Source organism: Nycticebus coucang, chromosome 18, assembly GCF_027406575.1.
Source record: "Nycticebus coucang isolate mNycCou1 chromosome 18, mNycCou1.pri, whole genome shotgun sequence".
Lineage (NCBI taxonomy): Eukaryota > Metazoa > Chordata > Mammalia > Primates > Lorisidae > Nycticebus > Nycticebus coucang.
Genome location: NC_069797.1, coordinates 58540233 through 58567831, shown reverse-complemented (window position 1 = coordinate 58567831; position 27599 = coordinate 58540233). Strand labels below are relative to the sequence as shown.

General features: G+C 45.3%; 1 protein-coding gene across 1 annotated transcript; it reads right to left on the bottom strand.

The window, feature by feature from the left end:
• Positions 1 to 9912: 9912 nt before the first annotated feature.
• On the bottom strand, positions 9913 to 23783 carry G6PC1 (glucose-6-phosphatase catalytic subunit 1). Its single transcript, XM_053568926.1, has 5 exons — positions 23463 to 23783; positions 18676 to 18785; positions 15264 to 15369; positions 14343 to 14458; positions 9913 to 11724 (listed from the first exon to the last, which is right to left on the bottom strand). The coding sequence occupies exons 1-5, from the start codon at positions 23690 to 23692 to the stop codon at positions 11213 to 11215; spliced, it is 1074 nt and encodes a 357-aa protein (XP_053424901.1). The 5' UTR covers positions 23693 to 23783; the 3' UTR covers positions 9913 to 11212.
• Between the last annotated feature and the right edge of the window lie 3816 nt (positions 23784 to 27599).

Below are 27599 nucleotides of genomic sequence, written 5' to 3'. Positions count from 1 at the left end.
CTCCTGCTTCAGCCTCCCAAGTAGCTGGGACTATTGCCATGACAGCTGGCTAATTTTTCTACTTTTTAGTAGAAATAGGGGTCTCACTCTTGCTCATTCTGGTCTTAAACTCTTGAGCTCAAGTGATCTTCTTGCCTCATCCTCCCAGAGTGCTAGGATTATAGGCATGAGCCACTGTGACAGGTCTCACATACATTTTTTTTTTTCCTGAGACAGAGTCTCAAGCTGTCACCCTGGGTAGGGTGCCATGGCGACATCATAGCTCACAGCAACCTCCAAACTCTTGGGCTTAAGCGATCTTCCTGTCTCAGTTTTTTGTATTTTTAGTAGAGACAGGGTCTCGCTCTGGCTCAGGCTGGTCTTGAACCCATGAGCTCAAGCAATCCACCCACCTCAGCCTCCCAGAGTGCTAGGATTACCTGCCTAAGCCATTGTGCCTGGCCCTCACATACATTTTTATTTTAAAATTGTTTTATTTTTTAATTTTATTTAATTAATTAATTAATTTTTTTTGGTTGCAGTTGTCGTCGTTAGCAGGTTAGCAGGCCTGGGCCGGGCTCGAACCCACCGGCCTTGGTGTATGTGGCTGGCACCCTACTCACTGAGCTATGGGCGCTGAACTGCTCACATACATTTTTTTTTGCAGTTTTTGGCCAGGGCTGGGCTTGAACCCGCCGCCTCCAGCATATGGGGTCGGTGCCCTACTCCTTTGAGCCACAGGCGCTGCCCTTATATACATTTTTAATAATCATTACAGACTTTGTCAATACTGCATATCCTACTGATAAGACTATGGGCTTTGGCTAAGGAAGACTTGAAGGATGCAGTACTTTGGTGAGGGACGCTGTGTTCCAAGAGATGAATTATAAAAGTCTTATTGATTGGCTTGGCGCCCGTAGCACAGTGGTTTAGGCTCCAGCCACATACACTGAAGGTGGTGAGTTCAAACCCGGCCCAGGCCAGCTGAACAACAATGACAACTGCAATAAAAAATAGCTGGGCATTGTGGCAAATATAACTGTATAATGATGAGTTCTCTTATCACTATGGTGTTCTGTGCATGTTTTCTCTGCTTTTTTGATGTTCGAAGCATTGTAAGGGAGACAGGGAACTGGAATGTTGAGCCCTGTGAATGGGGTCATTGTGGTTAAGCCACCAGCAGGGTATGTGACCACCCACCCAACAAAAAGAAAAAACCCTGCTCTGAAAGTCCATGGTGTTGAAGCAGGATTTGGTTCACATTATCTTTCCTCTCCTGGAACACTTGAGACACAGTCTATATCTTGAAAAACAACAACAAGTTTTAGTCATGAATTCCTAGTAATGAGCTACTTAGAGAATTTGTTCCCTGCCTACTGAGTAGATCTTTGCCGAGAAGAGACCAGTGTTTCTCCTTAAGCCTGCCCTGTCCTCTGAGTTTTCAACAGTTTTCTAATTTTGAGTTGAGAATGAGTGCCTAAGAATATCTTTTTATTGAGTCATCTGTGGAACTCTAAGCTACTTGGATCTATAATTTGTCAGCTGATTTTCCAAGGCAGAGGCAAACAGTTGTATATGGTTCATTTATTTTTCAACAGAGCTGTGTTGAGGCCTCTTCATGTGTCAGGCTGAGGCTAGGTCCCGGGCTTGAGGGCAGTGATGGGCCTTCTGGGTTTGTTCTTCCTTCAGGAACAACCAACCTCAGCTGAGTCAAGAATCATCAGTATCTCAGCAGCCCCTTGTTGCTCACTCCACAAAGGAGCCTCCCCTAAGGTGCCCCTGGCAGTGTTACCTGGTGCCTATTAGCACAGGTTCCAGATGGAAGCAGAATGCCTGGGTCTGAATTCTGGCTGCTTGCTGGACCTTGAATAAATTACTTAACTTCTCAGTTTACGCATCTGGAAAATGGAAAGAGTAATAATAGTTGTATGAATTAACTCAGATCTTCCAGGTAATGTACAGGGATGTATTAATTGTTCAAAAGTGCTAGCTATTTCAATCTCAACAATGCCTGGAATATAGTAGATACTTGATAAATACTTGTTAAATGAAAGAATGATTCCAATTCAAAAATTATTAAATTAGAAGATGGACCCTGCTTACCTAAGGGGTGATCATGAGAGATTTTATCAACAAATAATTCAAAATCTTTAGGGTTTTAAAATTTCCATTACATTAATAAAATAAAGATGTTAACTTTAAGCTAATAGTCACCTAAGTGTTCCACTAATTGAATAATCAACTTGTTGGTTTTCAGAAAAAAGAAGGAAATATATAGATAGGCCTTATGTCAAACCACCAACAGGAAGCAGACACTCAGAGAACTCTAGGAGTCATGGGACACAGCTAGAGGTGAGGGCAGGGTGGGTGAGCTTCAGTAAGCAAGGAGAGGTCATTGAACTTGGAGTGCAAGGTATTGAAACAGAAAATATTTAGTTTGCCATAGTTTATTTTTAATTATTTGTTTTTCCTAAACTGAGGGGTTTTTTTGAAACTGAAGTTCCTTTCTAAAAGGCATACAGCTTACTATGGTTATGTAAGAGAATGTCCTGGCTCTTAGGAGACACATTAAGTATTTAGAAGTAAAGGGGCCCTGAGGTCCATAAATTATGCTTAAATAAGTGATCAAAAAAAAAAAGGACATATATAGTAAGAGAGTGATAGAGCAAATGTGGCAAAATGTGAATACTCTAGTTGGTGATTTACACGAAGAGTATATAGGAATTCACTGCAATTTTTAATGTATTTTTTATTTTATTTTATTTTTTTGAGACAGAGTCTCACTTTGTCACCCTTGGTAGAGTGTGCTGGCATCACAGTTCACAGCAACCTTACACTCTTGAGCTCAAGTGATTCTTTTGCCTCAGACTCCAGAGTAGTGCCCAGCTCCATTGCAACTATTTATTTATTTATTTAGAGACAGAGTCTCATTATGTTGCCCTGGGTAGAGTGCCATGATGTCATAGCTCACAGCAACCTCAAACTCTTGGGCTCAAGTGATTCTCTTGCCTCAGCCTCCCGAGTAGCTGGGACTACAGGCCGCTGCCATAATGCCTGGCTATTTTTTTGTTGCAGTTTGGCTGGGATAGGGTTTGAACCCGCCACCTTCTGTAGACTGGCACCCTACTCACTGAGCCATAGGCACTGCCCCCATTGCAACTTTTTATGTGAATTTTTTTCAAAATAAGGTGAAGGAAACTGGGTGTGGTGGCTCATGCCTATAATCCTAAGCACTCTGGGAGGCCGAGGTGGGGAGACTGCCCAAGCTCAGGAGTTCCAAACCAGCCTGACTAAGAGTAAGACCCTCATGTTTACTAAAAATAGAGAAACTAGCCAGGCTTTATGGTGGGTACCTGTAGTCCCAGCTACCTGGGAGGCTGAGGCAGGAAGATCGCTTAAGCCCAAGAGATTGAGGTTGCTGTGAGCTGTGACACCATAGCCCTCTACCCAGGGTAACACAGTGATACTCTGTCTCAAAATAATAATAATAAAAATTAATTTTATAAAACATAGTAGGAAAAAAAGGTTACACTTTTTTTTTTTTTTTTTTTGTAGAGACAGAGTCTCACTGTACCACCCTCGGGTAGAGTGCCGTGGCGTCACACGGCTCACAGCAACCTCTAACTCTTGGGCTTACGCGATTCTCTTGCCTCAGCCTCCTGAGCAGCTGGGACTACAGGCGCCCGCCACAACGCCCGGCTATTTTTTTTTGGTTTTCAGTTTGGCCGGGGCTGGGTTTGAACCCACCACCCTCGGCATATGGGGCCGGCGCCCTACTCACTGAGCCACAGGCGCCGCCCCATTACACTTTTTTTTTTTAGAACCATTAAGAAAATATAGAAATGTAGACGAAATAAATACCCATGAATTTACCACCTAAATACAGTCAATGTTGACATTTTGGTGTATATTTTTTGGTCTTTCTTATGAACTTTAAAATAATATTTGATATTTTATACATAGTTTTAACTTAATGACACATTTGAATGAGACAGTATTTCAATTTAAATGAGTAAACAGGAAACAGAAATAATTTAAAACATTCAGGCATTTAAAAAAAGAATCTAGGGCAGTGCCTGTGGCTCAGTGGGCAGGGTGCCGGCCCCATATACTGAGGGTGGCAGTTTCAAACTCAGCCCCAGCTGAACTGCAACAAAAAAATAGCCGGGAATTGTGGCGGGCGCCCGTAGTCCCAGCTACTCGGGAGGCTGAGACAAGAAAATCGCCTAAGCCCAGGAGTTGGAGGTTGCTGTGAGCTGTGTGATGCCACGGCACTCTACCAAGAGCGATAAAGTGAGACTCTGTCTCTACAAAAAAATAAAAATAAAATAAAAAAAGAACCTATTCTGGGAGATCCTAGTGTATCATTTAGTCACGTACCAGCCATTTTCCTGCTGCAGCACCGCAGGCAAGGTGATGCAGTGGTCAGTGTTGCCAGTTTGGCTGAAGATTGCCTGGGTTTGAATCTGGCGCAAATATTTACTAGCTCTTGAGTAAGTTTCTTAGCTTTCTGATCCTCTGTTTCCTTATCCATAAAATTGGGCTAACACTGGTTGTTGGGGGAATGAAATGACTTTTAGTGGAAAACCCTGAGAAAAGTGCCAGGCATTTGGTAAGTACTTAGCACATGTTGGTCATCATTAGCTTGGTGCCTAATTTTCTTCGGGAGGAACAAGATGGTAAGGTAGATTCAGTGGGCTTTTTGTTTTATTAATCTTTGGTTCTTAAACCAAGGAGACCAATGTCTGGAAACATTCACAATTCTTTTTATTATTTTTTTCTTTGAGACAGAGTCTGCTCTGCTGCCCAGGTTAGAGTACAGTGGCATCATCACAGCTTAGCACAGCCTCTAACTCCAGGCCTCAACCCATCTTCTGCCTCAGCCTCCTGAGTAGCTGGGACTACATGTGCCCACCATGACACCTGGCTAATTTTTTTATTTTTAGTAGAGATGAGGTCTCCCTCTTTCTTAGGCTGGTCTCAAACTCCTGAACTCAAGCTCCATGACCTCATGCAGCCCTCCCACCTTGGCTTTCCAGAGTGCTAGGATTACAGGCATGAGCCACCCTGCCCTGCCCCACCAACATTCATAATTCTTAGAAGTCATGGGCAGACGGTGGATAACCTGAATCTCAAAGGCATAGAGACAGTTTTTCTCACTCTTCTGACAACATCCCTCTAAAGGTAGCAATGCAAAGAGAGCGCATCCTTTCTTAGTATTTTCCACCTCTTTCCCCACCTTCCTTAAGGAGTCTTTCTGATCACTTGCTATTTGCAGGTAAGTTCAGTTCTCCCTAAAACTAGTTCAGTCTCTGCTCAGCCCATAGCTCAGTGGTTAGGGTGCCAGCCACATGCACCCAGGCTGGTGAGTTCGAGCCCGGTCCGGGTCTACCCTGCTAAACAACAATTACAACAACCACAACAAAAATAGCCGGGCGTTGTGGTGGGTGCCTATAGTCCCAGCTACTTGGGAGGTTGAGGCAAGAGAATCACTTGAGTCCAAGAGTTTTGAGGTTGTTGTGAGCTATGACACCAAGGCACTCTACCAAGGGTGATATAGTGAGACTCTGTCTCCAAAAAAACAAAAAACAAACAAACAAAAAAACTAGTTTAGTCTCAGATCCTTATTGGCTGACATTACAATCAAGTTAGCCCAAAAGAGCTCATCTCTAGCTATAGCAAGATTGTTTTTACATCTTTATTTTTGTTTAGTTTTTAAATTTTGCAACTCCCTCTGCCATGAAGATTATGGAAGAATAAGAAAAGATGAAGGTTAATCTTATTTTATACATGGGAAATCTGGTTAAACATTTGAAATGCTCAAGTATACCATAGTTTGCCTGGAGAACATTCTAGCAGTGAGTAACAAGAGCTATGAAACTTTTCAAACCTTTGACCTGGTAATACCAGTTTTGGGACTATACCCCAAGGAAATAGCCCAAAAGGGAACAAAATGTAATTTGTGCAAAGATGTTCATGTGCTGCTATTTATAAGAGTGAAGAATTGGAAATCATCCAAATGCCAAATAAGGGAATAGCTCAGCAAATTATGGTATAGTGACATAAGGAAACAACAATAAATGATTTTAAATGACAGGAATGTAGCTTCTGCTGGCCCTAGGGAACATGTAGATAAGATTGCTTTAAGTAACAAACACCAAACAGAAAGGTTACAACTATGTAAAATGTGTGTTGTGCAAAAGAGTTTAGACTTGAATCTTGAGAAAAGAAAAACAGTTTGGAGTTGGGTCTGTATACTTTGTGAAGTTGCTTGTGAATTGCAGTGTCTACTGTAGTACATTCCAGGTTTAACCGTTTTGAGCTTAAAACAGCTATTTGAACATAGAAAGTAGGTAACAGTTATACATTGATATTTATAGATATAATATAAATCAACCAATAGATTTTTGCTTGGCACCAAAAAGTGTTCACAGTTATATCCCTAGGCATAGGAAAATGGAAACTCTAGCATCAGAACTCTTGGTTCTAGAATCTAGAGACTGCAAAGACTGGAGTGCTGCAAAGAAGACATACTGTGTATTAAAATATGTTTGGAATCAGTTCACTGTCTCCTGGTGGATCAATGCCCAGATATTGCTAGGGGCTTACCAACAACCAGTTGAGTGGCAGGGACCTAATTTTTCAATGGGAAAAGATGAGAAAATTAGATTCCAGAAGCCAAATAAATTGGTGATGCCAAAGAAACATTTACAAAAAAGTAGCACTGACTTGGCTTGGTGCTTATAGCACAGTGATTATGGAGCTGGCCATATATACCCAGGCTGGCGGGTACGAACCCAGCCCAGGCCTGCTAAACAACAATGACAACTGCAACAAAAAAAATAGGAGGGCGCTGTGGTGGGCACCTGTAGTTCAAGCTACTTGGGAGGCTGAGGCAAGAGAATCGCTTAAACCCAAGAGTTTGAAGTTGCGGTGAGCTGTGATGCCATGGCACTCTACCGATGGTGACAGAGTGAGACGCTGTCTCAAAAAAAAAATAAAGAATGGGCGGCGCCTGTGGCTCAGTCGGTAGGGCGCCGGCCCCATGTACCGAGGGTGGCGGGTTCAAACCCGGCCCCGGCTGAACTGCAACCAAAAAATAGCCGGGCGTTGTGGCGGGCGCCTGTAGTCCCAGCTACTCGGGAGGCTGAGGCAGGAGAATCGCTTAAGCCCAGGAGTTGGAGGTTGCTGTGAGCTGTGTGATGCCACGGCACTCTACCGAGGGCCACTCTGTCTCTATAAAAGTGACACTCTGTCTCTACAAAAAAAAAAAAGAAAAATAGTAGCACTGACTCTTCCATTACTATTTATAAGCAACGTCACAGAAGAAGTATCCAGAAACAAGTGGTGTTGTGATTAAGACCCCTCTTCTCATTAATTTTTTACAAGGTTTCTCAATCTTGGCACTACCAACTTTGGGGACAGATAATTCTTTGTTTTGGGGGGCTGTTCAGTGTATTCTAGGTTGTGGAGGAAAATCCCTGGCTTCTACTCACTAGAGGACTGTAGTAGCTCCTCCAGTTGTGACATCAAAATGTCCCCAGGGTGGCACCTGTGGCTCAGTAAGTAGGCCGCCAGCCTCATATACTGAGGATGGCGGGTTCAAACCCGGCCCTGGCCAAACTACAACAAAAAAATAGCCAGGTGTTGTGGCGGGCCCTTGTAGTCCCAGCTACTCAGGAGGCTGAGGTAAGAGAATTGCCTAAGCCCAAGAGCTGGAGGTTGCTGTGAGCTGTGATGCCACAGCACTCTTCCAAGGGCAACAAAGTGAGACTCTGTCTCAAAAAAAAAAAAAAAAAAAGGGTGGTGCCTGTGGCTCAAGAGGTAGGGCGCTGGCCCCATATACCAGAGGTGGCGGGTTCAAACCTGGCCCCAGTCAAAAACTGCAAAAAGAAAAAAAAAAAAGATGAAAAAAAAGTCCCCAGATGTTGCCAAATGTTGCCTATCATGGAAAAAATGGTATGTGACAATAGCGTGAGACTCTCCTCTATCTATAAGAGAATGTTTTATTTTTATTTATTTATTTATTTATTTTAGACAGAGTCTCAAGCTGTCACCCTGGGTAGAGTGCTATGGTGTCATAGCTCACAGTAACCTCAAATTCCTGGGTTTAAGCGATTCTCTTGCCTCAGCCTCCCAAGTAGCTGGGACTACTGGTTCCTGCCACAATGCCCAGCTATTTTTTGTTGTTGTTGTTGCAGTTGTCATTGTTGTTTTAGCTGGCCTGGGCTGGGTTTGAACGCACCAGCCTGGGTGTATGTGGCTGACTTCCTACTCACTGAGCTACGGGCACTGCTTATTTATTTATTTTTTGTCACCCTCGGTAGAGTGCCGTGGCATCACACAGCTCACAGCAACCGCCAACTCCTGGGCTTGGTGATTCTCTTGCCTCAGCCTCCCAAGTAACTGGGACTACAGGCACCTGCCACAAAGCCTGGATATTTTTTTTTTTTTTTGTAGAGACAGAGTCTCACTGTACCACCCTCGGTAGAGTGCCATGACGTCACACAGCTCACAGCAACCTCCAGCTCTTGGGTTTACGTGATCCTCTTGCCTCAGCCTCCCGAGCAGCTGGGACTACAGGCGCCTGCCACAACACCCGGCTAAGCCTGGCTATTTTTTGTTGTAGTTGTCATTGTTGTTTAGCAGGCCTGGGCTGGGTTCAAACCCGCCAGCCCTAGTGTATGTGATCGTCACCCTAACCACTGAGCTACGGGCACTGAGCCAGAATGTTTTATTTTTTATTTTTTTTATTTTTTTATTTTTTGTGGTTTTTGGCCGGGGCTAGGTTTGAACCCGCCACCTCCGGCATATGGGACCGGCACCCTACTCCTTGAGCCACAGGCGCTGCCCAAATGGTAGTCTTTTTTTTTTTTTTTTTTTTGGCCAGGGCTGGGTTTGAACCTGCAACCTCCGGCATATGGGGCTGGCACCCTACCCTTTGAGCCACAGGCACCGCCCCAGAATGTTTTATTTTTATTAACAGGTTAAGGTCAGCCACCTTCCAACTAGAAGAGGAACTAACTCACCAGTCTGATGGAGTCATTGTGTTTGGGGTCATTTGCCTTTTGGAAGTTTCTAGAAGCATATTTTGTAGCTGTGAAGAACATACTAGATGGAAAATGAGAAAGGACATAGTTCAGGAGATAACAGTTTGGTGGCCACTGGAACTAGTTAGCCTGCTGACAAAGCTGGGAGAGCCAGAACAAAGCCCAGGGCTGCTGCATCAGCTTTTCCCGAATTGACTCTGATACAGTTGACTATGGAACAAGGACCATAGCTCAGGCTCCTGACCGAGAAGCCCTTTGGAGGCTTTGGTGCAGGGGTGTCCATAGTGGTTTCACAAAAGTCAGTAAGTAGAGATGATGCCACTGTCATTCCATTGCAATCACTTGTGGGGCAAAAATGGACCGGCAAGGGAGGCCTTGGCAGTTTAAGGACATGATTTAAATAAAGAAAACTGATTTACGCCACTTGGCTTATTAAATAACTTAAGCCAATTACCATTTCTCAAAAGGCTCACTTGAGGTCCCAACCAGGGTGGATCAAGTAGAGATGAGTGAAGTGCGGCCAACTGGCTAGGGTTAAAAAATGAGAGCAAAAGATGGAGATCAAGAGATGAAATTCATGCCCTCAAAAGATGGCATGCTTGGCAGCATCCGTAGCTAGTGGGTAGGGTGCCAACCACATACACCCAGGCTGGTGGGTTCGAACCTGGCCCGGGCCAGCTAAACAACAATGAAAACTGCAACCAAAAAATAGCCAGGTGTTGTGGCAGACGCTTGTAGTCCTGGCTACTTGGGAGGCTGAGGCAAGAGAATTGTGTAAGCCCAAGAGTTAGAGGTTGCTGTGAGCTGTGATGCCATAGCATTCTACCCAGGGCAACAGCTTGAGACATTGCATCTAAAATATAGTAATCAACAAGACTCTTCATTCATAAATAAAATGTTGTTTTAATAAAATACTGCACATATATATTTTTCTTTTCAAAGATGTTTTAAGCAGGATAGTTGGTGTGAGTGATAACAAATGGTATGGTATATAATTTGTAGCAAAAACAAGGACTTTCAAATAAATAGGCTTTAGCTTTTTTTTTTTTTTTTTTTGTAGGACATAATCTGCAAATCAGCTGAGATTGGAGAATAGGCAAGGAAGAATTGGCTTTTCCTCTAAGAATGTGCTGTTGGTTGGCTTGGGGTAGGCAAAGGAGTTATATTTACCCTCCAGGAATTGAAAGTAACATTGGAGTGACCTTCTGGAGAGAAGAATTCTGGCCCTTGCTTTGCCATTTTGTCCAAGATTTAGGAGTTTTGCAGCAACACACAAAAAGCATCCCCACAGACTTGCCCTTTAGCCATTTGAAGATCCAGCAGAGTGGGTGTGGAGCCAGTGGAAAATTCTGAGGACAGCAAAGCTGGGTTTATAAGGAGGCAGATGCCATGTGACAGAGAAGTCAACTATGCCTGAATATTCTGACCTATTACTGTACATCTGTAGGTCACTGCAGCATGTATGTATAGCAGAAAAACAGAAGCAGAATTAGCCCATCAACCACTTATTAATTGTACTTTAAGTTGGTTCCCATTATTGAGAGTGCCTTATCATAAAATTAAAGCCATTCAGACGTCGATTGGCACATAGTCTAGATCAGGGGTCCTCAAACTTTTTAAACAGGGGGTCAGTTCACTGTCTTATAGTTTAAAAAAAAACTATGAACAAATTCCTATGCACACTGCACATATCTTATTTTGAAGTAAAAAAACAAAACCGGAACAAATACAATCACACCGCCTCATGTGGCCTGCAGGCTGTAGTTTGAGGACCCCTGGTCTAGATGATGACGCAACATACTAAACTCTCTGCCATATCAAACCTGCTGCTCCTTTCTCCTTTTCCTGTAAGGATGAGCACAAGTAGAAAATTCTCAGTCGAGATCTCCACTCTGGGCTCATGAGCTGGCCCAGTCTTACTTTTCTATATCTGGCAAAAGGACAAGTAAATCTTCAGGGAAAAATCCAGAACGACCCTATTAATAACAGTGACGACTTTCTCAAAAAGCTGCGTTAGCTTTTCAAAACTATCACCCAATATGATTAGGATTGTAGAAGATGGAGAGGGTTCCCTGAGCTGACATTAGCACCTCTCGCCTCCTGATGGGCTGGCAGAAGACCCTAGGCGCCTTCAACCCCTACCGCAGTCAATGGGCTTTAAATACCGAAGATTCCATATTCCCTTACAAAGTCTTCTTGTGCGACTGGCCCAGGACCCGGGTGAGGCAGTAGGGGATGACACTGACGGATGCCAGGGGCACTGCCGCACTCTTGCAGAATGACAGGACGTAGAAAATCAGCTCGATTTGGGACGGGGGTTTTAAGGAGTCAAAAAGGTGCAGGAGGACCAGGGAGGCCACAATGCAGCTGAGGCGGAACGGCAGCCACTTGCTGAGTTTGCCCTTGCAGCTCTCCCTGTACATGTTGGAGTTGAGAGCCAGCCCCAGGCCAAAGAGGGTCCCCAGGTTCTTGAGGAGGCTGGCAAAGGGCGTGGTGTCAATGTGGACCCATTCTGGCCGCTCACACCACCTCTTGGCTTTTTCCAGAGTCCACAGGAGGTCTACACCCAGCCCCTTGAGCAGCAGGTAAAATCCAATGGCAAAGCTGAACAGGAAGAAGGTGATGAGAACATATTTCTTGAGACTGGCATTGTAGATGCTCTGGATGTGGCGGAAAGTTTCTGCAACAGCAATGCCTGGGCAAAAGAAAGAAAGACTGTGAGAGAGAAGGAAGATTGGTGGTGGTGGTGGTTGGGGGCGGGGTGGTGGCTTGCCATCTGTCCTGCCATTGTGGAATTAAATCACTAGGCTCCAGATTGACACCTGGTTTATTGTAGCCCATTCTCAGTGTAGCCTTTTAAGAGGGAAGTGTGTATCACATACATCCTCCCACTGCCCACAGGCTTCCTGTTAGGGGATTCTCCTATCTCTACTTAAATAACTCCAGGGGTGGAGAGCTCACTCCCACTAGAACAGCCCTTTTTATCTTTGAATGGATTTGATTGCCAAATAGTTCTTCCTTGTGCTGGGCTCATAACAATCTTCCTCTAATACAATCTATTGCTTTTGATTCTTTCTGCAGAAGTTAGGTTAAGTCATAAATGTAGTTTCTCTGTCACACATTTTGTTTTTTGACCAGTGTAAATAACAAACATTTATTGGTGTCACTCATGGTAGAATTTTTTTTTTTTTTTGAAACAGAGTCTTACTCTTGTCACACAGGCTAGAGTGCCATGGCATTAGCCTAGCTCACAGCAAACTCAAACTGCTGGGTTCAAGTGATCCTACAGTCTCAGCCTCCCAAGTAGCTGGGACTACAGGCATCCACCACAATGCTTAGCTAATTTTTCTATTAGTTTATTTTTATTTTTAGTAGAGACAGGGTCTCATTTTTGCTCAGGCTAGTCTTGAACTCCTGAGCTCAAGCAATCCTCCTGTGTTGGCTTCCCAGAGTGCTAGGATTACAGACAGGTGTGAGCCATTGTGCCCAGCCAATGTTTAACATACATTTGAAGACAGTTATTCTCAGGTTTTTCATGTGACATGGCCTCCAGGTTCTTCTCCAAACGTGGAGTCTTATCCTAAGTGCTATGCTGCTTTTGTGATTACCACGAGATTATTATTTCTTTTGTTCTAAACCCCTTTTTTTTGAATGCTTCTGTGTTCTCTTAACAAATCTCCAGGGGAAAATTTCACAATTTTCTTAAGGTCTCATATTCTAGTGCCTCCCACGAAATCTTCCTTACACTTAACTTGAATCTCTTCTGCCTCTTATTAACGGCATCTAAGAAAAGACATTTAAAACTCTGAACTTAGGGGTTGGCAGTGAGTAGGGTGCTGACCACATACACCAAGGCTGGCAGGTTCAAGCCCGGCTCGGGCCTACTGAACAACAATGACAACTGCAACCAAAAAATAGCTGGGCGCCTGTAGTCCCAGCTACTTGGGAGGCAGAGGCAGGAGAATTGCTTAAGACCAAGAGTTTGAGGTTGCTCTGAGCTGTGATGCCATAGCGCTTTATTGAGGGCGACAGAGTGAGACTGTCTCAAAAAAACAAAACAAAACAAAAAACTCTGAACTTAGAGAGATCAATTGCAGATCTCCATTAGGTTTGCAAATGAATGTATTTAAATAAGCTCTTTCTTAGAGCACTATAGAAAAATTAGCTAGTGGCATGTGCCTGTTGGCCCAGCTACTCAGGAGGCTGAGGCAGGGGAATCCCTTGTGCTCAGGTGTTTGAGATTGTTATGAGCTATGATGCTGCCCCTGCATTCTAGCCAGGAGCGCAAAGAAGGACCTTGACTCAAAAAAAAAAAAGAAAGAAAGAATGTAAAGAGCTCAGAGATTTTTTTTTTTTTTTAAGAGATAAGAGTCTCACTCCATTGCCCTTGGTAGAGTGCTGTTATATCACAGCTCACAGCAACCTCCAGCTCCTGGGCTTAGGGATTCTCTTGCCTTGGCCTCTGGAGCAGCTGGGACCACTGGCCCGCCACAATGCCTGGCTATTTTTTGTTGCAGTTTGGCCGGGACTGGGTTTGAACCTGCCACCCTTGGTATATGGGGCTGGTGCCCCACTCACTGAGCCACAGGTGCCGTTCGGCTCAGAGATTTTTTAAAATTTCATATTTTTAAAAGCTCAGAGATTTTAAGCTAATTCAACTGGGTTAGTCGATTTGATGTAAGGTAACTTTTCTACACACTTAATTGTGTAGATTTGGACACTCCTATAGAAATTAATCATTTTCATTTTTTTTTTTTTTGAGACAGAGTATCACTTTGTCACCTTTGGTAGTTATAACTCACAGCAACCTCAAACTTTTGGGCTCAAGCAATTCTCTTGCCTCAGCCTTCCAAGTAGCTGGGACTACAGGCCCCTGCCACAACACCAGGCTATTTTTAGAGAGAGGTTTCACTCTGGCTTAGGCTGGTCTTGAATTTCTGACCTCAAGTGATCCACCTGCCTTGCAATCTCAAACTCTTGGGCTCAAGTGACCCTCTTGCCTCAGCCTCCCAAGTAGCTGGTACTATAGGTGCCCCGCCCCCAACGCCCAACTATTCTTTTAGAGACAGGGTCTTGCTCTTGTTCAGGCTCCTGAGCTTGCTCAAACTCCTGAGCATAAGCAATTCACCCGCCTTGGCCTCCCAGAATGCTAGAAATCAATAATTTCAAGTCACCCACCCTTGACTTTCAACCCACTGAAATGCTAACAGCATTTATTACACACAGAGTACACCGGAATTGCTGGGATTTTGTCTTGATTAGGGAGAAATGGGATGAGGGGATGGGGAGAGAGGGAGTAGGAGCAGCTGATACCTGACAAGACTCCGGCAACAACCTGGTGGGGAAAATGAGCTGCAAGGTAGATTCGTGACAGACAGACATTCAGCTGCACAGCCCAGAATCCCAACCATAGAAGGATGTTCAAACACCTGCAGTGGAAGAGGAAGCCATAAGAGAACCTGGGTGTAAGTCTTTTTTTTTTTTTTTTTTTTTTTGTAGAGACAGAGTCTCACTGTACCACCCTCGGGTAGAGTGCTATGACATCACAGCTCGCAGCAACCTCTAACTCTTGGGCTTACGTGATTCTCTTGCCTCAGCCTCCCGAGCAGCTGGGACTACAGGCGCCCGCCACAACGTCCGGCTACTCACTGAGCCACAGGCGCCGCCCCTGGGTGTGAGTCTTTTAGCAAAGAAAACAGCCCCAGCAGGAATGTTGGAGCCTGGCAAACCTAGGTGCCATCTGTGGAATTTTTATAAATTGAAGCCCCTACTCTAAGCTCAAAGATACTTGTAGCAAGAGGCGAACCCTTAAGTATTTCATCTGTTTGGTAGTTAAGTATTTGCACAGAGGCTACATACCCAGAATTCCCTATGGTAGGAATGGCTTATGTTTCTCTGGGTGTTTGAACATTTTAACCTGGATGGGGAGACTCCATGGTTGGTGCAGACATGGGTTTTGGTTTCTGTCCTGCCACTACCTCACCAGCTGATCTTTAGAAGCCACCTTGTGGTGTTAGGCCTCGTGGTTTCTTTATCTGTGAAATGAGGGGTTACATGCCTGGGTCCCTTCCAGCCCAAATATCCTGTGACTCTGCAAAAGTGGCACAACTCTAATCCATGTCAACCCAAGCTGTGGCAATGAGTCGAGAATGTGAGGCAGGACGAGTGGTGTGTGACAGCTGAAAACAGAGCCACCTCCTGTCCTTGCCACCCACCCCAGGGGTGAGTTCTTACCGAAATCTGTAGGTCACCCTTTTCTTTTCCCGAAATATAGAGAGGGTAGATGTGACCATCACGTAGTATACACCCGCTGTACCCATGGCGTGGCCTGAGGGACTCCCTAAAGGGCAGGAAAGAGATGAATGTGTAATAGCCGACCCAGCAAAAAGACCCCTAAAGGCCCCTGACTGTCTCAGCCTGAGTCCCTGCACGTCTCAAACCACCACCACCAGCCCCCTCCCTGGGCAAAATCCGGGAACAGGTTTCAGAATAGAATAAGGAAGTTCCCTGAGTTCCCACAGACTCCTAGCCATAGGTAAAACAATGGTGAAAGCTTATTCAAGCTGTCCTCATGCCAACTGCCAGGCTGTAGCCCCCCGGACTGTAACCCCACCCCTGAGCTAACCAGCCACGTTCTGCTTTTGTTTTTGCTTGCTTGCCTGGCAACAAAAAAAGTATAAAAGACAGCCTGCTTTTCTCTTCAGGGCCATTCGCCTTTGGGCGGCGGCCCACCTGCGCAGGTGTAATAAATCACCATCTGATTTATACGTGAAGTGGGGTCCGAGTTTTTCTTCCAGGTGGCATGAGTACAACAAATGGACTAAAAAGGTCTTCATCTGGGAGACTGCCAAATGGCATCATCGCCCCAGTCCCCCAGCCAGCTGTCCATCCACCTGCCCATCCACTCATTCCTGCCCATTCACTCACTCCTCCATCCTGCCATCCACTCATTTATCCATAACTTGTTTACTTAACAAATATCTGTAGAGGTGCCATAATATGCCAAGCATTGTGCAAAGCTCTGTGAATATAATGGTGAGCAAAACCACAGAAGGTTCCTGCTCTTGTAGTTACACACGGCCTGGAGATTACACCAAGGATCAGCATACGAGGTGCACAGTTACAAACTGATCTGCCTTCCATCACTTCTGTTCTCCCTCTTTGCTCTTTAGCCTTTTGGCCTCACTGTTCTCCTCATGCTGGGCATGCTCCCACCTCAGGCCTTCATGTGACAATCCTCTGGCTAGACAACTCTTCTGCCAGAAACTCCCTGGCTGACTCCCTCACATTCTTCGAGTCTTGATTCTTCTTCGAGATCTCGTTTTCCCAATGAGTTGTGCTCTGACCACCTTATTTAATACTGCATATTAATTAACCTTTATTTAATCAGGTTCCCTTTCCTGATTCCCCTGCCCCAAGAAATAGATGGTTCTGAGATGTGCCACCCAGAACTGCTCCTAGATGGAAGAACTTATTTCCCACTGTTGAGAGTGTGATGGCAGATGGCCCTCCACTCTCAGCCTTCTCTTGGCATTGCCCTAGGCTGAGGAAAGCCACCTTAATTAAGGTTATGCTCTTTTTTTTTTTTTTTTTGTAGAGACAGAGTCTCACTGTACCGCCCTCGGGTAGAGTGCCGTGGCGTCACACGGCTCACAGCAACCTCTAACTCTTGGGCTTACGCGATTCTCTTGCCTCAGCCTCCCGAGCAGCTGGGACTACAGGCACCCGCCACAAGGCCCAGCTATTTTTTTTTGTTGCAGTTTGGCCAGGGCTGGGCTTGAACCCGCCACCCTCGGCATATGGGGCCGGCGCCCTACTCACTGAGCCACAGGCGCCGCCCCAAGGTTATGCTCTTTCTAAAGGGAACCTGCACACAATAACTGGTCTATATCGGGGCATAAAGGCCTGGTCCCCTCGACCAAGTTCAAGGTAACTCTGAAGAGCCATCCCCACTTTAGAGCTCCCTGTAGGGTCAGTTGAGACAGAATTGCAGGATTTCTCCTTCTGCCCTGTTTGTTCCGGCCCTTTCCTTGGCATAGGGTTGAACTGGAGAGTATCCAAACCCCTCTAATCTCCATCTGAACCTCCTTTCCAGGGAACCCCATAGGTAAAGCTTTTCTTTCCTTTTTCTTTTCTTCCTCTCGTTTCTCTTTTTTCTTTTTCTTTCTTTCTTTTTTTTTTTTTTTAGAGATAGGGTCTCATTTTGTTTACTTATTAGAGTGCCGTGGCATCACAGCTCTCAGCAATCTCCAGCTCTTAGACTTAGGTGATTCTCTTGCCTCAGCCTCCTGAGTAGCTGGGACTACAGGCGCCCGCCACAACGCCCAACTATTTTTTTGTTGCAGTTTGGCCGGGGCCAGGTTCGAACACACCACCCTTGGTATATGGGGCCAGCGCCCTACTTACTGAGCTAAAGGTACTGCCCTCTTTCCTTTTTTTTTGAGACAGAGTCTCACTTTGTCATCCTCGGTAGAGTGCTGTGGAATCATAGCTCACAGCAACCTCAAATTCTTGGGCTCAAGTTATCCTCTTGCCTCAGCCTTCCGAGTAGCTGGGACTACAGGCACCCACCACAGTGCCCAGCTACTTTTTTTTTTTTTAAGAGATGGGATCTCCCTCTTGCTCAGACTGATCTCGAACTCCTGAACTCAGGCAATGCACGCGCCTCGGCCTCCCAGAGTGCTAGGATTACAGACGTGAGCCACTGTGCTTGGCCTTCCTTTTTTTATTTATTATTATGATTTTTTAAGAGATGGGGGTCTCACTTTTGCTCAGGCTGGTCTCGAACTCCTGAACTCAAGCAATGTGCCCATCTCACCCTCCCAAAGTGCTAGGATTATAGGCATGAACCATGGTGCCCAGCCTCTCTTTCTCCTATTTTGCACATAAAAGATCAACGTCTAATACTCTGCATGCCTTATTTACTATGATTTTTATGTATTGCATCTTCTCCATTTGAATTTCAGCTCCATGAAGGTAGGGATCCTTGTATCTATTTTGTTCACTTACACAGGTACCCCTAAGACCTAAGACAGTGTCTAGCACTTAGTAGGTGCTCCATAAACGGCTTTATGAATGAGCAAACATTCTCTGTAGTGAATCAGTGGTCTGTGAGAGTGAATAACTAAGGAGCATTCCCTAGTCTGGGCGTCAGAGAAAAGGTCTCTGAAGGAGGGATGTTAATCCTGTGACCTTGGGGTGAGGGAGGGGTTAGAGCTTCCTATTACATAGTGAAAAACTAAATCTATTGTTTGACTTAACAATACCTATCTGGCTGAAACAAACAAAATGAGGGCAGGGCGGGAAGCTCAGGGGAACATATCCACTGGACCGGGCTGCTGAGAAGGCCAGTCAGGGGCCCAGGCTTCAGTCCTTTGCCCATGGGAGTGCCTGTGCCTCTCTGGACTAATAATTAAGCTTCTGGAGTTGGCACATTTCCAAAGTGACAGTAATAGGCTATTCAGGAAGGACCTGCCTAAGTCAATTAAAGTGGATTTGTACCAAATTGATGCCCATGACAAAAGTGTGAAGGAATGGCTCTCCTCATGTCCCCTCAAGGTCAGCTTCCTTCATACAAATGGTAATAAGTGTCTGTGATGAACAAGGTCCATCCTGCTTCTTTCTCTACAGGGGCTGGGACTCCTACCTGGTCCAGTCTCACAGGTGACAGGGAACTGCTTTATCAGGGGCACGGAAGTGTTGCTGTAGTAGTCGGTGTCTAGGACCCACCAGTATGGGCGCTGTCCAAAGAGAATCCTATGGAGAAGCAGAACCAGTGTCTGTAATTAATGAATGGATGCTTTGGCTGAAGCCCACACCTTTGAGAAGAGAGGGTACCTTGAAGAAAAAAACCACACATTGGCTCCACGAAGGAGAAGTCTGGGGAGAAGTCTGGAAGGGACATGTTTTATGACATATCCTTATAAAACATTTGCATTGTGAACCATTTGAATGTGTCATCTATTCAAACATAAATAAAAAATAAACCTGAGATTCCAAAATCCATATTAATGGCAGTAGTGTGACTTTTTTTGAGACAGGGTCTTCCTCTGTCACCTGAATGTCATCATAACTCACTGTAACCTCAAACTCCAAGGTTCAAGGAGTTCTCTTCCCTCATCCTCCCCGAAGCTGGGACCACAGGAGCCAGCCAGAACACGCAGCTAATTGTTCTATTTTTAGTAGAGATGGGGTCTTGCTCTTACTCAGACTGGTCTTAAACTTCTGCCCTCAAGCAACCCTCCTGCCTAGGCCTCCCAGAGTGCTAGGATTACAGTGTGAGCCACCATGTCCAGCTGACTTTTTTCTTTGGAGACAGAGTCTCACCATGTCGCCCTTGTTAGAGTTATATGGTGTCACAGCTCACAGCAACCTCAAACGCTTGGGCTTAAGCGATTCTCTTGTCTCAGCCTCCCTAGTAGCTGGGACTATAGGCGCTCACCACAACGCCCGGCTAGTTTTTGTTGTAGTTGTCATTGTTATATAGCAGGCCCAGGCAGCCCTCGTGTATGTGGCTGGCACCCTATGGGCACCAAGTCACAGCTAACTTTTTGTTTAAACCTCAAAAAGAATTTGTTGAGGAAGAATGCATATGGAACTACAGCTTGCAAGTTGGATTTGCATGTATTACGAGTTCCCTCTTCTCTTTCTTCAGGCCTCAGGGATCTGGCATTTTCTCTAGCATCAGAGAATGCACCTGGCCCCAAAGATAAGCCCCACAAAAGATGTGGCCTCTATCCCCTTCAACATTCCTCTCTGTGAGGTTGTAGATAGCTTTAGATGCTTGTTCTATATCCCCTTTGCTTTGAAACAGACTATTTCAGACAAACCATTGCTGCTTTAAAAGCAGTAGGTATGTTTTTCACTGTGGAAATAGGTGGCAAATCTCAGCCAGGATGACTCTTTTTCCCTGTGAAGGTGAAATTGATTTCTCGTTGAAATCAGGGACAGCCATTAACTCTAACCTCCACCAACACAGAGAGAATCCACAGTTCTTTTCTTTTCTTTTTTTTTTTGGCAGTTTTTGACTGGGACCGGGTTTGAACCCACCACCTCTGGTATATGGGGCCAGCGCCCTACTCCTCGAGCCACAGGTGCCACCACCCCCCCTTTTTTTTTTCTTTTTGAGACAGACCTTTTTAACTGAGGTCAGATGTTTGGAATAACCCTTTATCTTTTTAATTTTTAGGGGCATATTGCTAAAGGGGACATTACAGACAAAATATAGTAGCTTTTTCTTTTTTCATCTTTTGAGACAGAGTCTCACTATGTCGCCCTTGGTAGAGTACTGTGGCGTCACAGCTCACAGCAACCTCCAACTCTTGTGCTCAAGTGATTCTCTTACTTCAGCTTCCCAAGTAGCTGGGACTATAGGAGCCTAGCACAAAACCTGGATACTTTTTGGCTGCAGTTGTCCTTGTTGTTTGGCAGGCCCAGGCTAGGTTTGAACTCACCAGCCCCAGTATATGTAGCCAGCGCCCTAGCTGCTGAGCTACAGTAGCTTTTTCAATAGAGGTTTCTAGAATCTCATTGGTCTGTCTCCAGAAACTAGTAATTTTTTTTCCTACTTTAAAGTACTTTTATTGTTATGGCCAAAGGATATTAGAGCTAGAAGAGTCCTTAAGAGGTCTGATGATATACAAAGATAGCTTTAGGGATGGTAAAAGTCTTAGAGGGCAGCTGTTCCCCTTCATTTTTTAGATGATGAAATAGAGACCAAATTAGTAGGGTGCTAGAGTCAGATGGCGCTGACTAACAAGAGTCAATTGTTGGCTGTGTGCAGTGGCTCACACCTGTAATCCCTGCACACTGGTAGGCTGAATCAGGTGGATTGCTTGAGCTCATGAGTTCGAGATCAGCCTGAGAAAAAGTGAGACCTCATCTCAAAAATAGAAAAACTGAGGGAAGAGGATCTTTTGAACCCAAGAGTTGGAGGTTGCTGTGAGCTCTGATGCCACAGCACTCTACCCAGGGTGACAGTTTGAGTCTTTGTCACAAAAAAAAAAAAAAAAAGAAAGAAAAAAGTCAGGAATTTTGCAAGCCAGAACCATCAGTATCTTGGAAGTGGCCATAATGTAAATATTCATACAATGGAAATTGGCAAATGCTAACCTCAGTTCCCACCAGAAAAGAGTCAGTTTATGAGCCCTGGATATAACATAGTTCTTAAGAGCAATGCCCCTGAAGCCAGCCTGCCTGGGCTTCAATCCTAGGCCTGCCATTTACTAACCGTGTTGGGATAATTTAACTTAGGGCCTTGGTCTCTTTATCTGTAAAATAGCACTAAAAACCCCACAAGAAAGCAATTAGCACATGGCCTGACACATACTAAGTGCTCAATAAATGTTAACTACGATTGTTATAGATTGTAAAACAGATGATATGACTTGCCAAGGACATGCAATTGGTAGGTGGCAGAACAATGGCTGGAGCCAGTTCTCTGGATTACTTTTCATTACCCCACACAACAGGTTTTTGAATCATCTATATTTCCTTTCTTCATATGTCCTCTTTCTTCTCTCATACATCTGCCTTTATGTTACTGAAGTAATAAAACTACCTCTTTGTTCAAAGCTTGTAACTCAGAATTTTTACTAAATTCAACCGTTCATCCACCCTTGTAAGCTATAAGAATAAACTTTCCAGTATTTTCTTTTTCTTTTCTTTCCTTTTTTTTTTTTGAGACAGAGTCTCACTCTGTCACCGTTGATAGAGTGCCATGGTGTCATAACTCACAGCAACCTCAAACTCTTGGGCTCAAGTGATCCTCTTGCCTCAGCCTCTTGAGTAGCTGGGACTATAGGCACTTGCTATATCACCTGGGGTCTTGTTCTTGCTCAGGCTGGTCTCCAACTCCTGAGCTCAATCAATCCACCTGCCTCAGCCTCCCAGAGTGCTAAGATTACAGGCATGAGCCACCACACCAGGCTGTATTTTCTTTCTTTCTTTTTTAGAGACCGAGTTTCACTCCATCACCCTCCATAGAGTGCTGTGGCATCACAGCTCACAGCAACCTCCAGCTCTTGGGCTTAGGAAATTCTCTTGCTTCAGCCTCTCAGTAGTTGGGACTATAGGCGCCTACCACAACGCCTGGCTATTTTTTGTTGCAGTTTGGCTGGGGCCGGTTTTAACCTGCCACCCTCAGTATATGGGGCCGGTGCCCTACTCACTGAGCCACAGGTGCCACCCGCTGGGTGTATTTTCAACTCACTGACAGGTTTTCTCTGTTCTTCATGCAGATAGTCCAAAGTCAAGAGGGGGAAGCAGACTGTCCTCGTATCCCCTTAGTGCATCCTGAATAGCACTGGGAAAGTAGTTTCTGCAGTTTCTTTTTTCTCTCTTCTCACCCCCCCCACCCCACCATGGTCTTATCTCTTGCTCCCAGGCTAGAGTGCCATGGCATCATCCTACCTCACAGCAACCTCAAACTCCTGGGTTCAAGTGATCCTGCCTCAGCCTCCTGAGTAGCTGGGACTACAGTGCCTGCCACAACATCTAGCTAATTTTTCTATTTTAATATAGATAGGGTCTTGCTCTTGCTCAGGCTGGTCTCAAACTCCTGAGATCAAGGGATTCTCCTAGAGTGCTAGGATTACAGGCATGAACCACCACGCCTGCCTTATGCATGGTGTCTTAAACAGTGGTCACTACATGTGGTCTTTGAGGGCCTGTGACAGGAGAAGCAGCCCCGGGATGCCCCCCTCCGATACTTCCTCTGTCCACAGAGTCAGAAGTACTACACAGTACAGGTACAGCTGTAGGAGGAAGCTTTTTTTTTTTTTTTTTTTTTTGTAGAGACAGAGTCTCTCTTTATGGTCCTCGGTAGAGTGCTGTGGCCTCACACAGCTCACAGCAACCTCCAACTCCTGGGCTCAAGCGATTCTCTTGCCTCAGCCTCCCGAGTAGCTGGGACTACAGGCGCCCGCCACAACGCCTGGCTATTTTTTGGTTGCAGTTTGGCCGGGGCCGGGCTTGAACCCGCCACCCTCGATATATGAGGCTGGCGCCTTACCCACTGAGCCATAGGCGCCGCCCAGGAGGAAGCTTTTTAAGCAAGCTGTTTTTTTTTGAGACAGAGTTTCTCTCTGTTGCCCAGGCTGGCATGCTGTGGTGTCAGCCTAAGTCACAGCAACCTCAAACTCCCAGGTTTAAGCAATCCTCCTGCCTCAGGCTCCTGAGTAGTTGGGACTGCAGGCACCCACAACAACAGCTGGCTAATTTTTCTATATTTGGTAGCAATGTGGTCCTACATTTGCTCAGTCTGGTCTCTACCTCCTGAGCTCATGGGATCCTCCTGCTTTGGCCTCCCAGACTTCTAGGACTATAGGCCTGAACCATCGTGCCCAACCGGACAGCAACTTCTGATGGATAGACATTTTCCAGAAAGAATACCAGCTGCTTTTCTTGCTGATCACCTCCTTATATAATTCTTACCATTTAAAGACAAGGTTGAGCCAATCTCCAATCACAGCTACCCAGAGGAGTTTGATGCCCACAGCTTCTCGAAGATGAAACCAGATGGGAAAGAGGACGTAGAAGGCATTCCTGAGATCTGCGATCACGGACACCAAGATGAACCAGTCCTGGGAGGCTTCGTAATTCACTTGGAGATAGCGTGTTGACTGGATCCCAAAGTCATGGAGAGCATTCATTCCTTCCTCCATCCTTATTTCCTTGGCACCTCAAAAAGCCTTCAGCAGAGCCTTTGCAGTGATTTCAGGCTTGGTGGTGATTGCCCTGCTATCAGCCTGTGCCTTGCCCCTGTTTTATACACCCTGTATCCAGTCTGCAGGTCAACCCAGCCCTGATCTTTGGACTCAAAAACCACATTTGTCTAAAATCTATTGATCAAAGGTGCATCACTAGGAGGTTGATGCAAACGTGTTCAGGGTAATTTACGTAAAATAGAAAAACAGGCACACAAAAACAGCCTGATCGGCCATGTACTCAGCAGAGCCAATTATTAACTTTGGCATGCTGCACGACAGTGCCAGGGGCTGCCCTCCTGGTCCCTGAAACCAGGCTACAGACAGGACAGAGTCTAAACCACCACAGTTCTTGTAAAGGTGTCTGATATCCTAAGTGGGCAACTGCACTTGTTTGGGGACAGAGAAAAGTCTTGGTGCTCTAGCTGTTTAAGTTTTAAGTTATTAATTTTAAAATATAGAAGGTTTGGCTAGGCACAGGGGTTCACATCTATAATCCTAGCACTCTGGTAGGCCAAGGTGGGAGGATCCCCTGAGCTCAGGAGTTCAAGACCAGCCTGAGAAAGAGCAACATCCTGTCTCTACTAAAAATAGAAAAATTAGCTGGGTGTTGTGGTGGGCACCTTAGTCCCAGGTACTCAAGGAGGCTTGAATCTAGGAGTTTGAGGTTGCTATGAGCTAGACTGATGCCATGGCACTCTAGCCTGGGTGATAGAGTGAGGCTCTGTCTCAAAATAAATAAGTAAATACATACATACATATATAAATAAGTAAATAAAATATAGTGAATTCTATTTTGTACTAGGGACTGACATCTTGCTGGTCCTTGTTTAGCTGTGTTAGAATCTATGCTCTGTTTCTAGGTTGGGAGATTAATCCTCTTCCCTGTATTGGCTCCATATCTTTTAGGGCCAGAAAGTAATAATTTAGATTGTTTATTCTTTTGAGACGGGATCTCACTATGTTACCCAGGCTGGTCTTGAACTTCTGGGCTCAAGTGACCCTCCTGTTTCAGCCTCCTGAGTAGCTGGGATTATAGGCATATGCTACTACCCCTGTATAGAAAGTAATCATTTTTAGGGCGGCGCCTGTGGCTCAAGGAGTAGGGCTCTGGTCCCATATGCCGGAGGTGGCAGGTTCAAACCCAGCCCCGGCCAAAAACCACAAAAAAAAAAAAAAAAGAAAGTAATCATTTTTAAATGAAGGGATTAATGCATTTAATAACCTTACAGTTAGGACCTTTAGGACTTTAACTCATAAGTTGAAGTAATAGGATAAATAAGTTGAAGGTATAGGATGGAATAATGTTATTCATGTGAAAACAGTACAATGAATGTATGGTTCTAAATAAGAACAGCAGTAAATAGATAACTGGGGACCATAGAGAAAAGTTTGAAATTTCTAGTTATTTTTGAGAGAGAGTATTCATATCTTGAGCTTTCTTTCATATGTATATGTATATACACACAAATTGAGCTTTCCTTTACATACATATAACCTTGAACTTTCATACTTATATACATGAAAGGAAGCTCGAGACACTGCGTATGCCTCTGTATGGATGCATACAGGGCGGCTGCTTTCCTTTCCCTGGACAAACGGCCATGGTGTAGTTACTCTCACAAGCCCTTTGCCCATAGGGGTGCTTGTGCTTCTTTGGACTAACAATTCAGGTTCTGTAACAGGCACATTTCCAAAGCAATATATATGTCAGCCTGAAAACAGTAGAGAGACCAAAACCCTCACACTTGGGCCATCTAGGACTATAAAAGGAGGAGGGGAATGAATCAGGTGACAAATTCATGCATTTTGAAAGATAAGTAAGTGGGAATAAAACTTTTTTCTTTTTTTTTTTTTGGTGTTTTTTTTTTTGGCTGGGGCTAGGTTTGAACCTGCCACCTCTGGCATATGGGACTGGCGCCCTACTCCTTGAGCCACAGGTGCCACCCTTTTTTTTTTTTTTTTGCAGTTTTTGGCTGAGGCTGGGTTTGAACCTGCTACCTCCAGCATATGGGGCCAGCGCCCTACTCCTTGAGCCACAGGTGCTGCCCCGAAACATTTTTTCAAAACTCCCTGAATGGGGCAGAGCCTGTGGCTCAGTAGGTAGGGCGCCGGCCCCATATACTGAGGGTGGCGGGTTCAAACCCAGCCCCCACTGAACTACAACAACAACAAAAAAATAGCCAGGCGTTGTGGCGGGCACCTGTAGTCCCAGCTACTCCGGAGACTGAGGCAAGAGAATCACTTAAGCCTAGGAGTTGGACGTTGCTGTGAACTGTGTGATGCCACGGCACTCTACTGAGGGCCATAAAGTGAGACTCTGCCTCTACATAAAAAAAAAAAAAAAAAAAAAAAAAAAAGAGAAAGAAAATAGGGTGGTGCCTGTGGCTCAGTGGAGTAGGGCGCTGGCCAAACTGCAACAAAAAAATAGCTGGGTGTTGTGGTGGGCACCTGTAGTCCTAGCTACTCAGAAGGCTGAGGCAAGAGAATTGCCTAAGCCCGGGAGTTGGAGGTTGCTGTGAGCTGTGACGCCACAGCACTCTACCGAGGGTGATAAAGTGAGACTCTGTCTCTATAAAAAAGAAAAAGAAAATAAAAACTCCCTGAATTCCCCATTAGAAAGTTCATATTGGTGGCGGTGCCTGTGGCTCAGTCGGTAAGGCGCTGGCCCCATATACCGAGGGTGGCGGGTTCAAACCTGGCCCCAGCCAAACTGCAACCAAAAAATAGCCGGATGTTGTGGCGGGCGCCTGTAGTCCCAGCTACTCGGGAGGCTGAGGCAAGAGAATTGCTTAAGCCCAGGAGTCGGAGGTTGCTGTGAGCTGTGTGAGGCCACGGCGCTCTACCGAGGGCCATAAAGTGAGACTCTGTCTCTACAAAAAAAAAAAAAAAGAAAGTTCATATTGACATATAAGGGGTAGTTTGGGGTCAGGGAATAGAAACTCAGTCTGTAGCAAAGGTTGACAGCATTCCATGCTGGAAATGATTAAGGAATCATCCAGAAGGCATGAGCTGAAGTCTCATCCCTGTCCCTCCATGGCTCCCACCCAGCTCAAGCTGACTCCAGTTGTCCTTGACCACATCGTTTCCGCTGGTCCAAGCAATAGTCTCCCACCATAGCTTGCCTGAAGAGCAGGTAATACAGAGGTGGCCATGGAGAGGTGCAGAGGAAGCCTATGCTTGTGTGAGGCAGTGCTGGGGTGGGTATGTATGTTCTGCATTGTCAGGACTGCTGGGCTGCAGGGAGGGGCCTCCCCAGAAAGACAGCCTGTTCCCTCTTCCCAGATAAACTTTCCTAGAAAGTGTTGAGTAGCTATTGCAGGGATCTCTGAGACTGGAGTTTCTATGGTCTGAGGTGAGGTGAGGACAAATAGGGCAGACCCTCTGACAAAATATCCAAAGACCACTGTCTGAGTCTCTCTGTAGGGCTCCTGGGAACCACGGTCCCTGAGTCAGGTGGGGCTCTGTCACATGTTCAGCATGTGGGGAGCTACTTGGACCAGCATGTGGGGAGAGTGCTATCTTCCTAGGAACCTCAGGGAACCTGCTGTTGTGGATACGGGGTCCTCATGGAGCTGAGATCCCATTCTGGTATACAGTAGCCGTGGGAATGCCTCTCTGGAAGGCCACCTGCCAGACAGGGAGATTCTTTTGGTCAGAGCAACTGTGTATCACATGACGAGACTAGTCCCCACCTTTCTATGCTCCAGCCCTTTCCTGCTTCCTCCAGAAAATTTTTATCATGTGCAAAAATAGATGAGGCCCCAAGGGACCTGAGCCTGTTAGAAAGCTGACTGAATTAAAAATTCTGAATCCTTGAAGGTTTTGTGGATCTATGAGGAGAATATCGTGCATTTGAGTGGCT